Raw genomic sequence first — 13014 nt, 5'->3', positions numbered from 1 at the left:
TATCAAAATACAGTTTGTTTTTTTTTGTAATAACTAGTCTGTCAATTTTTTGCCAATGTTTATATGTGATAACTAAATTCTCCCACTGTTTTCAAGGGAAAACACTTTTACATTTAAAGTGACATATATGATTTTTCATTTATTAAATTTGAATAAATAAACATACAACATATTTCTTAATGCATAACTTCAGTAAAACATTAAATTAGCATTTTAGTTTCTAAATAATGCCATTTTTATACCCAAATAATATTTTTAAAGTAAGCATAAATGGGAATGATCACTGGAGGCCACTTCATTTAATTCAATTTCATTTGATTCAAAATATGAATCGATTCCTGCGCCAAAACAATATATGAGTACCATACATATCCAAAACATATCATACACACACAGAATCTCAAAATACTTAAATTGGGTGGGCTGGGCTGTGTCGGGGTGCACAGCTGTTTGTTTAAAATAAAGTGTACAGACCTTAGATAAAGTTCCTCCAAAGTACAGACCGACCAACTTATCTGTAGAGTTAAATGGGAGAGCCACCATCTTATTTTTTGACTGAAACTGAGAGTCTCCAATGGAAAATTTTAGTTCCTTCTTTTGGCCAACTCTACAGATAAACTGGTCGGTCTGCATGTCAGCGAGTCACTTTTAGTATATTGGATTGAAATAAAAATGAGACACTAACTGCATACTAAATTTAATTTTAACATAAAACAGACACTAAATGGTACATGATATTTATTTTAACTAATATTCTATGACAATTCTGTTCAACATTGTTCTGTGATATGAGAAATAAGAGACATAAGGCATAATATCAATATCAATATGCCTGGTGAACATACAATCGATAGTGATGTTGCCCATTGTTGTTGGTTCTGGGGGCACTTAGAGTCTGAATTCATTCTTTATGAATTCAACAGGGGAGCTGTTGTGTTGTAGATAATTTCTTAAATTGCAACGATCAGAGTCTCCAAGTGTGGTCAAGAGCTTAGTAAGGAGCGATTGATAAAGACATAGCTTAATATCTTCAACACTTTGTGATATATGTATATAGCACCGAGGATAAACAGATCTTTGACTTTCACATCCACCAGGCATATATCGCCAACGTTATGTTTTCTCAAGACAGATTTGCTGCACAGACTAAAGGCATCGATAATAATTTCTTTGCAGCTTGTGAAGTTTTGTAGGTTTCTATAGATTGCAGAACCTCTGACTGCAAAAACTCGTACCATAGAAGGTTTGGTCAACGTAGACAGATACAAAATTAGTTGACGTATACAAAATTCAAGCATCAATCAAGGATTTTATCAGCATCTATCAACTTGCTTCCTCCTCTATGAATCATGAGACCTTGCCGTTGGTGAGGGGGCTTGAGTGCTCAGGGATACAGAGTAGCTGGACCGAAGGTGCAACCATATCGGAGAGGTATCTGTTGAGAGCCAGACTAAGGAATGATTCCTGAAAGAGGTCAGCAGCTCTTTCAGTAGTTGTTAGGGGTGTGAGTCACAATGACTTAAACGGCTGTATCAACATCACTCAGTCCTCTGAGTACTGCGCAGCTGAAAGCAATGGAAAACTACAGCTGCTTTTTTTCCAAGAAAATGTGGCTCTCTGCATTTTCACATAGCAATAATGGAGGCGCCTTCCTTGGTAAAATATTCCGGAGGTAAAATAGTCCCCCGTTCGGATCTCCGGGTGGGGACTACTAAGGAAGGGGTCACCAGAAAATTAAAAAATAACATTCTACGAGTCGGAGCGTGGAATGTTAGAAGCTTAAAAAAGGTTGGTAGGCTAGAAAATTTAAAAAGGGAAATGGATAGGGTGAATGTGGATATAGTAGGAATTAGTGAGGTTCGGTGGGAAGAGGAAGGCGACTTTTGGTCAGGTGATTTTAGAGTAATTAACTCAGCGTCAAATAATGGGCAGGCAGAAGTAGGTTTCGTGATGAACAAGAAGATAGGGAGGAGAGTGGAGTATTTCAAAACGCATAGCGAGAGAATCATTGTAATAAGGATAAAATCAAAACCTAAACCGACAACGATTGTTAACGTTTATATGCCTACAAGCGCCCATGATGATGATGAGGTAGAGTGTGTATACGAAGAGATTGATGAAGCAATTAAACACGTAAAAGGAGATGAAAATTTAATAATAGTTGGAGATTGGAATGCAAGCGTTGGAAAAGGCAAGGAAGGAAATATAGTGGGTGAATACGGGCTGAGCAAAAGGAATGAAAGAGGGGACCGACTTATAGAGTTTTGCACGAAGTATAATTTAATAATTGCCAACACCCAATTTAAAAATCATAATAGAAGAATATACACTTGGAAAAAGCCAGGCGATACTGCAAGGTATCAGATAGATTATATCATGGTTAAGCAAAGATTTAGAAATCAACTCGTTGACTGCAAAACTTACCCTGGAGCAGACATTGATAGCGACCATAATTTGGTGATAATGAAATGTAGATTGGGGTTTAAAAACCTGAAGAAAAGTTGTCAGATGAATCGGTGGAATTTAGAGAAGCTCGAGGAAGAGGAGGTAAAGAAGATTTTTGAGGAGGACATCGCAAGAGGCCTGAGTAAAAAAGATAAGGTAGAAAATGTAGAAGAAGAATGGAAGAATGTTAAAAAGGAAATTCTTAAATCAGCAGAAGCAAACTTAGGCGGAATAAAGAGAACTGGTAGAAAACCTTGGGTTTCAGACGATATATTGCAGCTGATGGATGAACGTAGAAAATATAAGAATGCTAATGATGAAAAAAGTAAAAGGAACTATCGGCAATTAAGAAATGCTATAAATAGGAAGTGCAATCTGGCGAAAGAAGAGTGGATTAAAGAAAAGTGTTCAGAAGTGGAAAGAGAAATGAACATTGGTAAAATAGACGGAGCATACAGGAAAGTTAAGGAAAATTTTGGGGTACATAAATTAAAATCTAATAATGTGTTAAACAAAGATTAACAAAGATTACCAATATATACTACGAAAGGTAAAGTCGATAGATGGGTGGAATATATTAAAGAGTTATACGGAGGAAATGAATTAGAAAATGGTGTTATAGAGGAAGAAGAGGAAGTTGAGGAGGATGAAATGCGAGAAACAATACTGAGATCTGAATTTAAGAGAGCATTAAAAGATTTAAATGGCAGAAAGGCTCCTGGAATAGACGGAATACCTGTAGAATTACTGCGCAGTGCAGGTGAGGAAGCGATTGATAGAATATACAAACTGTTGTGTAATATTTATGAAAAAGGGGAATTTCCGTCAGACTTCAAAAAAAGTGTTATAGTTATGATACCAAAGAAAACAGGGGCAGATAAATGTGAAGAATATAGAACAATTAGTTTAACTAGTCATGCATCAAAAATCTTAACTAGAATTTTATACAGAAGAATTGAGAGGAGAGTGGAAGAAGTGTTAGGAGAAGACCAATTTGGTTTCAGGAAAAGTATAGGGACAAGGGAAGCAATTTTAGGCCTCAGATTAATATTAGAAGGAAGATTAAAAAAAAACAAACCGACATACTTGGCGTTTATAGACCTAGAAAAGGCTTTCGATAACGTAGATTGGAATAAAATGTTCAGCATTTTAAAAAAATTAGGGTTCAAATACAGAGATAGAAGAACAATTGCTAACATGTACAGGAACCAAACAGCAACAATAACAATTGAAGAACATAAGAAAGAAGCCCTAATAAGAAAGGGAGTCCGACAAGGATGTTCCCTATCTCCGTTACTTTTTAATCTTTACATGGAACTAGCAGTTAATGATGTTAAAGAACAATTTAGATTCGGAGTAACAGTACAAGGTGAAAAGATAAAGATGCTACGATTTGCTGATGATATAGTAATTCTAGCCGAGAGTAAAAAGGATTTAGAAGAAACAATGAACGGCATAGATGAAGTCCTTCGCAAGAACTATCGCATGAAAATAAACAAGAACAAAACAAAAGTAATGAAATGTAGTAGAAATAACAAAGATGGACCACTGAATGTGAAAATAGGAGGAGAAAAGATTATGGAGGTAGAAGAATTTTGTTATTTGGGAAGTAAAATTACTAAAGATGGACGAAGCAGGAGCGATATAAAATGCCGAATAGCACAAGCTAAACGAGCCTTCAGTAAGAAATATAATTTGTTTACATCAAAAATTAATTTAAATCTCAGGAAAAGATTTTTGAAAGTGTATGTTTGGAGTGTCGCTTTATATGGAAGTGAAACTTGGACAATCGGGTTATCTGAGAAGAAAAGATTAGAAGCTTTTGAAATGTGGTGCTATAGGAGAATGTTAAAAATCAGATGGGTGGATAAAGTGACAAATGAAGAGGTATTGCGGCAAATAGATGAAGAAAGAAGCATTTGGAAAAATATAGTTAAAAGAAGAGACAGACTTATAGGCCACATACTAAGGCATCCTGGAATAGTCCCTTTAATCTTGGAAGGACAGGTAGAAGGGAAAAATTGTGTAGGCAGGCCACGTTTGGAGTATGTAAAACAAATTGTTGGGGATGTAGGATGTAGAGGGTATACTGAAATGAAACGACTAGCACTAGATAGGGAATCTTGGAGAGCTGCATCAAACCAGTCAAATGACTGAAGACAAAAAGAAAAAGATCAACTTGCTACAGGTACTACATAAACAAAATACCGCTACATTTTCGCCAGGGAATTTAGTCTGTAGAGAATGTCACAAGCTTTCACCTGCATTAAATCTCTGTCAAAACAAAGTCGATCACATACACTGCAAGATAGACCAAACTGATTGCTTTCAAATACTGTTTTGAAGTGTTTGTCCACTATACGCCAATAGTCCTGCATTGCATCAATTCGACTGATGTTGATATCCATCAACCCGGGAAAGTCTTCAAGAGATGTATGGAGAGATGTATGGAAGAGATGTATTATCTTCACTAATTATTTCCATTAGTTCGGGTACAGCAGTGGTAGAGGTGCTCATGCCATCAGCATCGTTCATTGAGCGCGCTGTGCTAGCTTTGCAAGCTACCGAAACAGTCTCACTCACTCACTCGGCACCGGACATTGGAGTACACATCCATAACCACCACTAAGTTATGGATCACTGTATGTGATCCATAACCTTCCATTTCCAATGATATGCATAATTTATATTTCTGGCTAGCTCTTGCATGGGCTGAGGCTGACATATTGAATTTTTATCCTTTTTTACATGTTTACTTTAATTTTTTACACACAAATATTCTCCAAAATACACCTATTACTTAAATCAATCTATCTTAACAAACTCTAAACATAAACACATGAATCACCACGCTATCATATCTAAGTCATGAGCTACACTGAATTGAATTGAGCGAGTGCCAGTTTTGGCCAATCTGCGCTGTGCCCCTTCCCCACCAACCAGCTACCAGTGATGTAAGCTCAAAGTCATATCAATGAGCTGACCATGTAAGTTATTAAGGCAAAACGATATAGACCTTTTCGTAAAGCTGCAAATTTCTGTTCTGATATCCATATGTTTAGATATGATTTTAAAGACGTTTCACGTCACTAAGTTGAAAATATTTCAGTATGTAGTGTTTTGGAATCATAACATTAATAATCCAATCTGAGTAGAATGATTTCATTCAATACTGGAATCTTACAAAAACCAAAGCGCTGTAACTTAGGTCAAAATATCAGCACTGGAATCTGCTAGCAAACAATATGAAAGTCTCGATTACATAGCACAAATCAGCCTGCTAACTGTTTGTCAATGAATATTTATTTCTACGATAATACCACATTTTAGTAATGTTGAGTGCAGTTTCATGCATACTCATCCTGTTGACAATTACTAATATCCAATAATCACGGCAGTCAATATCTCACTTTAGTTCAAATAAAAGATTCTATAAATAAATTTTAAAAAATTAAAGATTGTTCTGTTCAACTAAAATTGCAAACAAATCTTCTCAAATCTGTTCATTAAAGAAATATGATTTTTTATAAAAAAAACCTTTTTTAAGAAAACATTTTATAAACTTAACTAGTTTTATAAACTTAAAAAAAACCTCTTTAAAAACCCAGTTTCTTGGATTCAAAACTTATTCAGGTGATTCTGAAAATTTATAACACCTTTAAAAATACACATTATAATTATTTTATTTAATAATTGTAATGATGAATGAATTTACACCCTGTTTATAACAAAATCTCATGGTGTGAAACATAAATTAATGAAATAATCATGTTATGTGGGTATCTTATATTTAATAACTGAACAGACATTAACCATTCACTTAATAGAGTTTACATCAGGTTCAATAGTTTAATATTTTGAGATTATATTTTCACATTACAAACTGAAAACCTGATTATTGTTAAATGGTCAGTCTTAAGCTAAACAACACCTAACTTCCACTTACCAATCCAGTGTTGCAAAGATATGTCTTTCCAATAAAGCGGAATTGGAAGAACATATTGAAGAAGAAGTCTAATATAACCTTCTCCGAATATCCTTCTGTAGATACTTCTTTTCAATATTTCAAGGGAACATGACAACAGATTATTGCATGATAACAATGGGATGCTGCCTGTAAATAAATAAGTAAAACAAAACTCAAATTAATGAGGACCATTATTTAACATAAATTAAATAATAAATTTTATAAACTTATTTCAAAACTTTTCATTTATCTTTAAGACCATCCTTAGGTGCTCCTGTTTTAATAAATGTGAGCTAGTGTTACTGATGGAAACTGAAGGCATTTTAAAATAACTTTCAATAAAAATTGATAACATAATTTAGTTTTGTGGCATGTTACAAAACTGTAAATTTCATACTAACACGTCTTGGACACGAACATAATAAATGTTAAATTGAGAAAAATTTTTAAAACAAAGGATCTATATAGCAAAGAGACTTAAATGTTATTATTGGATTAACAAAGCCAAGTTCAGAATTTTAAAGATTGATTTTTTTTAATGATAAATCCTTAGTAGAACTTCGACAAGGGATTTATCATCATTACTCTTCAACATATACAATGAGACTGTTGTTTAAATGTATCAGTAGAAAATCGTTAATAGCAAAATAAAAAATAAATAGAAATAATACATTTTTTCAGATGGTCATATCTTTATTTCTGAAAATTCAGAAAACATTTTACTTAAGTTTCAAAAAAATGCTGTTCTTTCATAGTAGAACACGACAAACAAACTGTGGTACCAAGGATTTACTAAATAGTAAGACCAGCACTTGTGCACTTTAGGTGATACCGCAGTGGCTTACATATTAGTCTGAAATAAATTGCAAACTTTTGAGTTATTTGTAATATTACCCGATATAACCATTATATTACCATTTTTATAATCATCTATATTTATTTATTTTATAAATATAATTTAACCAAACTTAACCTACGCTCGCTAACCTTGCCTAATTACCACAGTAATGTTTTAAGTATTTAAATAATAAATTCGGTAATTATTGCAATTATTTATTATTATTTAAATAATCAAAGCATTACTGCTAATTGGTCAAGATTAACGAGCGAAGCGAGTATAGGTTAAGTTTGGTTAATTTATATATCTATAATTATAAGAAGAAAACGTTTGGGTTATTCTTTAAATAATCAAGTCTTATTACTGTGTTACTTAGTCGAGGTTGGAAGAGAATTTTTTTTTAAACTGTACCGCCTACAATGCACAAGTGCCGTAAAATCAACTATTTTAATTTAAAGTATAATAATAATGGCTCTGTAAATGATACAACAGGAATTTAAAAGCACAAACTTAAAATACCAGAAACAATTAACCATGCAAAATTTCTGAAAGGGTAAAATTACAGATCATAATTTCTTTATTACTGTCTTAATTGCGTAACAAATTTAAGTACTGTGCTGTAAAATACAGTAATAGTTACAAACATGTTCCTTTACCAAATAAAAATAAATATCCTTACATCATGAAGAACGAGTAGTTTGTAAACATAGCTGTTAACAACCGAACGGATAACCAGTAAATCAGTTAAACTGTATGTGAAAGCAGTTATTTATATTTAAATAACTGCTTTAATAACACAGTATTAAAGTGTGTTTACCACATTCTGAACAAGCGATATTCAATAAAAACTGTCTCTTATATACAAAACGTCAATATATACAACGCTACTGTATGAACATTGATAACCAAAATCGTGAAAGTGGGATTTATTTAGTGCGGTTAGCCTAGAAAGAAAACCTGTAATTGCAAGAAAACTTAATGATTTAGAACAAAAAATGTTTGAGTTATTACGTAAAACCGAGTTGGAAAATGGCAGCAAGTCTAATCATGAATATCAAATATTTATGGACAATTTTAAGTTAGAGGAATTAAAAAAAGTGAAAAGTAAAATAAACTTAGATAATATAACAAAAAAGACAGCCCAAGATTTTGAGGATGCATCATTAAAAGAACTAGCAATTTTGGATTCGCCGATAGGGAGACCGAAGCCAATAGAACTAAAGACATTAAGTCAGCTGAAAGATGTTTAGACAGAAGTTTGTTGTTATTGGTTAAAGAAAAGATTGGAAATAAACAGTATTGGATTTTACCACATGACATTCGACAAGATGGTGAAACTTTATGCCAAACAGCAGAAAGGATTTTAGTTGAAAAATGTGGTCCAGCGCTTAAAGCTACCTTCTTTGGAAATGCACCAGCTGGATTTTATAAATGTAAATATCCTAGGAAGAACAGAACTGAAGCTGAAAATTCAGCAGTAGGTGATAAAATTTTCTTTTTCAAAGCCCAAATTAAAAAAGGGAATGTTAAATTAGATTTTAAGTTAATAACTGACTATCAATGGGCAACAAAAATAGAACTAAGTGTGCATTTATTACCTAATTACTATAAGAGTATTTCAATGTTATTGATGAAGAACACTGACTACCTGTGAAATCAATTTAAAATGTATAGTTAAAAAGTAATAAAAAACTTTTTGTAATTAACCATTTAAAGTTATTGAAACTCTTCATAAATATTTAAGCCATTTTGTAGAACCTGAAATTTAAATACATAGCAAGACTGTAACCTAAACACGTAAATTTCAAAAATTGGGGTTTTAAATTTTTAAAACATTTTTATTACTAATACTACATTTTAAATGAGAGCAAAGTAAGTTACTATATTAATATTAGCCTAAGATTTTACATTTATAATTTTCTGGACAACAACATTTTTTTTTTACTTTTAAATACATGTAACATTCACCATTAAATTATACTATCATACTATACATTAAATTATAATCATGCAAATACTAAAAGCATAACATCTTTGTACACAAACGTGAAACTAGTTTTCAAACCAGACTAGTTTATTAACTTTGAAATAATTTTCCCTATATAACCTAACCTGCTCAGGATTAAAAAAAAAATTAGAATAGATTATAAGTTACAGCAAATGTATCTAAAGTTATAAAATTTCATTTCCAAACAAATCATAAAAAACTGTACTAGAAAATTAATCATTAATTCAACCATATTTTACCTCATATCAGCTTAACTTCAGCACTAAACAAACATTTAATACAAAATTCAAACGCCCATATTTAAATACTGTAATAAAAATCAATGCAAGTATTTGATTTTTCTACAATTTTGTAAGGAATTTATAATATGGCTGTTTGCATAAGATTGCAGCACTGTTTATCTAAATTAAATCATTTTTTACTGAAATATATATAGATTACTTATATTCTTTTTTTAATGCTTAAATTAAATTAAATTGTACATAACAGAATTGAATCTATTTTTTTGAAAAAATGCTAATTAGGATTTTGCAGTTACACAAAATAAGATACTTAATATATTTTATTTTCTACTGTAATTTATACTATTAGATTTATAATACAACAAATCAAATGGGTCACATTTTTATCTTCCACCAAATTTCAGTGTAAAGAAAAAACAAATATTACAATTGTTCAACAATTTTACAATTATCATTATACAATCACTAACATTATTACTATTCTTAAATTATAAATAAATTATACAATTATAAAAATAAGAGTAAAAATAATCAAAATGAACTATTAATTAATAAATTTAAAATAAAACAGAAATTCAAAACCAAGATTGTCCCACCTAAAACCACTAATTATACCTGCTTTAGATACATAACTATAGAATTTATAAATGTGAAAAAAAGAAACTAATGAAAAAAATGAACTAATGTTCATGTCAAACAAATATTTATATCCAGTAAGAATTAATTAACAACAGTATTTCTGCACTAGTAATAAAAAGATTAAATTACTTTTTTAATAATGAAATTACTTCTAAGCTGTCAAGTTTTATTCAGGGATTTCTTTCTCAGGGATTATATAGCCTGATTTTTAATCTTCCTTTTTTTAAATCAAATAATACTAGATGACTTTTTCCAAATACTTTGGTGCTAATTATCAGCATCTTAAGCTGTGAAATTACCAGTACCAATGTAATTAATACTTACCTGAAAAAGGTTTGTAAACCTCTCAACTATATAATCCAATAATATGAATCTATATTATATTAACAAAAACAACAACAACCTACATGAGGAAATGCAAAATAAATTGAAAATATTATATTATATACAAAAGAGGCTTCCACAACTTTTTAAAGTTTGGTAAGTGTACTATAAATGACTTTTCACAACTTTATTTTTTACCAATATATTAATTTTATTAACATGGAGCACACAACATTAATGAAATTATTGTGACACTCAAGAAGTAATCTTTAAACAGTGTAGGAATTTTTCATATTGGTTTAGTGGTCCTCGAGTTTCCTCAGACAAACAAAATTCCCTGCATTTAAATAAGTGCAAGATAGTTTATATGTATTCAAAAATAAATTTTACTTCTATTTAAATTGATAAATTTTAACTAATCCAACCTAATAAATTCCAAATTTTTATGTATAATATATAGCACACAAACTCAATCCTATTTTATTTTACAGTAAACCATATATTTTACAAATTTAGTTTCACACAATTTAAATAATAGGAAAATGTTCAAGTTCCTTCTAAAAAAAATATTATTCACACAAAGTATTTCACTGAAAAAAAATTACTTTTCTCCCTTACAACCATAACAATATTTTCTGCTTCCATTTCAAATAAAACAAATATACCAGAAAGAGTGACACACAATAATTTAGTCGGTCAATTTTTACTTAACCTTTTTTGAAGGAAAACTTTCATTAAATTGATAATTTCCTAAGCAGTAATTACTATAGAAGTATGAGTAGAATTATTAACTGACCACCCCTTGCCACATGACATCACATCTCATGTTAAGAATATATATAAGTTTCTTCTGCATTTTGGGGTGTAATGATATGGATAACAAATTAAGATAAAATAATCAGAAATTGTCAAACCACCACAATATATATATCTACACAATATACAGTAATAAAAATTTAATAAATTGAAATTTTAATTTGCATAATTATTAAAGCCTGAGCACAATTAAAGGCCTAATTTTTGTGTTAAATATACATTTACTACTATCCTTATATCCAGTTGCAAGTGTTCTGCAAATAATAATTTTTTTACACTCCTCTTTTTCTGTACAATATAAACACTGTAATTTTTATTTTATAACAATATTTACATTTTTAAATAATTAAATGATCTCCCACATTTTACAAACTGATGCAATTATATGAGCATTTGATTCTTAGAAAAGTACTTCACAAGAAATCAATTCAATTTATCATATTATTAGATGATTTCAGCCTAGCATTAGCATCTGTTATTACTTTTAAATACAAATCAGAATATTCATGTTCTCCTTTATATCACTGTACGCATTATATTTGTAAATGCCCATATAAAACATACAACCTCTGGGCCAAACCCCAGGATGGTTATCTTAGTGATTTTCTTATCACTTTTCAATACACCCTGAAACTTAAATTTACAAGGATCATTCAATTATAAACCAGAATTTTGCCACACAAACTGAGCAAAAGCAGTGAATGTGGCAGGGCACTACGGGTAGTCGGTTGGATGTGTGTGGAGCAAAGCAACCAGCCAGCCACACCTACACTTGTAGGTCACATTCCCACATCAGTAGCAGAATGTCCAAGCAGGAGGCACCATCATCCATTGTGCAGTGAATTATAATCAGATTTCTCGCCAGCAAAGATGAAAAAATCCTCTTAAATTTTTATGACTCCAGGCATAGTTCAGAGAAGTTACCCTGTCAAAAACTGAAATGTTTGATAAAGTCAAAAAATTTTGAAGTGGCCATGATGCAGTGAAGAACAAAAGTCACGAACATCGTCAATGATGACAACATTCAGGTGGACTGCCATGTAACCGTTGCTGAAATTACATCAGAGGTGGGCATAAGTGGTGGGAGTGTGTTTCAATATTGTTGTCACACACTCTTGGATACTACAAAGTCAGTGAGGTGAGATCCATGTGTTCTCACTGAAGCAGAGAAATCTGAGAAGACATCTGTCAGCAGCTTCTGAATCGCTTTGAGAAAGGAGAGGTATTTTTGAACCATACTGTGACCTGTGGTGAAATGTAGGTCCACCATTATATCCCGGAAAGCAAGAGAACAAGTATGGTGTGGTGGAAAAGTGAAGAGGGGACACCAATCAGGACCAAGAATCACTTGTCAGCTGGAAAAATTCTTGCAACTGTGTTTTTCCGGCCTCTGTGGCACGAGTGGTAGCATCTCAGTTTTTCATACGGAGGTCCTGGGTTCAAATCCCAGTCAGGCATGGCATTTTCATACACTACAAAAATTTCCTGCACAGACGAAGGATGGTAAATGCAACATACTGTGCCAGTTGTTGATGTCAGGACTGGTTATCACAACAAATGCAACATCCTGCTTCTCCATTACAAACAACAGCTGACTCACTAAAATTCATTCGACACACCTCTTGAACACCCACCACAGTCCAGACTTGCCATTGTGTGATTTTCACATGTTTGGTTTGCTGAAAGAAGCTTTAGGAGGGGAAGATTCAAAGACAATGTCACAGTCAAACATTAC

At 31.8% G+C, this 13014-nt stretch overlaps 1 protein-coding gene and 1 pseudogene across 1 annotated transcript in view; one reads left to right on the top strand and one right to left on the bottom strand.

Annotated features, from left to right (window-relative positions):
• Positions 1–13014, bottom strand: part of LOC142317409 (serine-protein kinase ATM-like) — a 61376-nt gene that overhangs the window by 23790 nt on the left and 24572 nt on the right. Inside the window, exon 3 of the mRNA XM_075353960.1 lies at positions 6392–6559. Coding sequence (XP_075210075.1) covers positions 6392–6559 — 168 coding nt within the window. The remainder of the gene's footprint in view (positions 1–6391; positions 6560–13014) is intronic.
• LOC142318547 (large ribosomal subunit protein mL46-like) lies at positions 7719–8904 on the top strand (annotated as a pseudogene).

The sequence above is a fragment of the Lycorma delicatula genome, chromosome 1, assembly GCF_047948215.1.
Source record: "Lycorma delicatula isolate Av1 chromosome 1, ASM4794821v1, whole genome shotgun sequence".
Taxonomy (NCBI): Eukaryota; Metazoa; Arthropoda; class Insecta; order Hemiptera; family Fulgoridae; genus Lycorma; species Lycorma delicatula.
The sequence above is the reverse complement of the archived record's forward strand: the minus strand, read 5'-3'. Positions and strand labels throughout refer to the sequence as shown.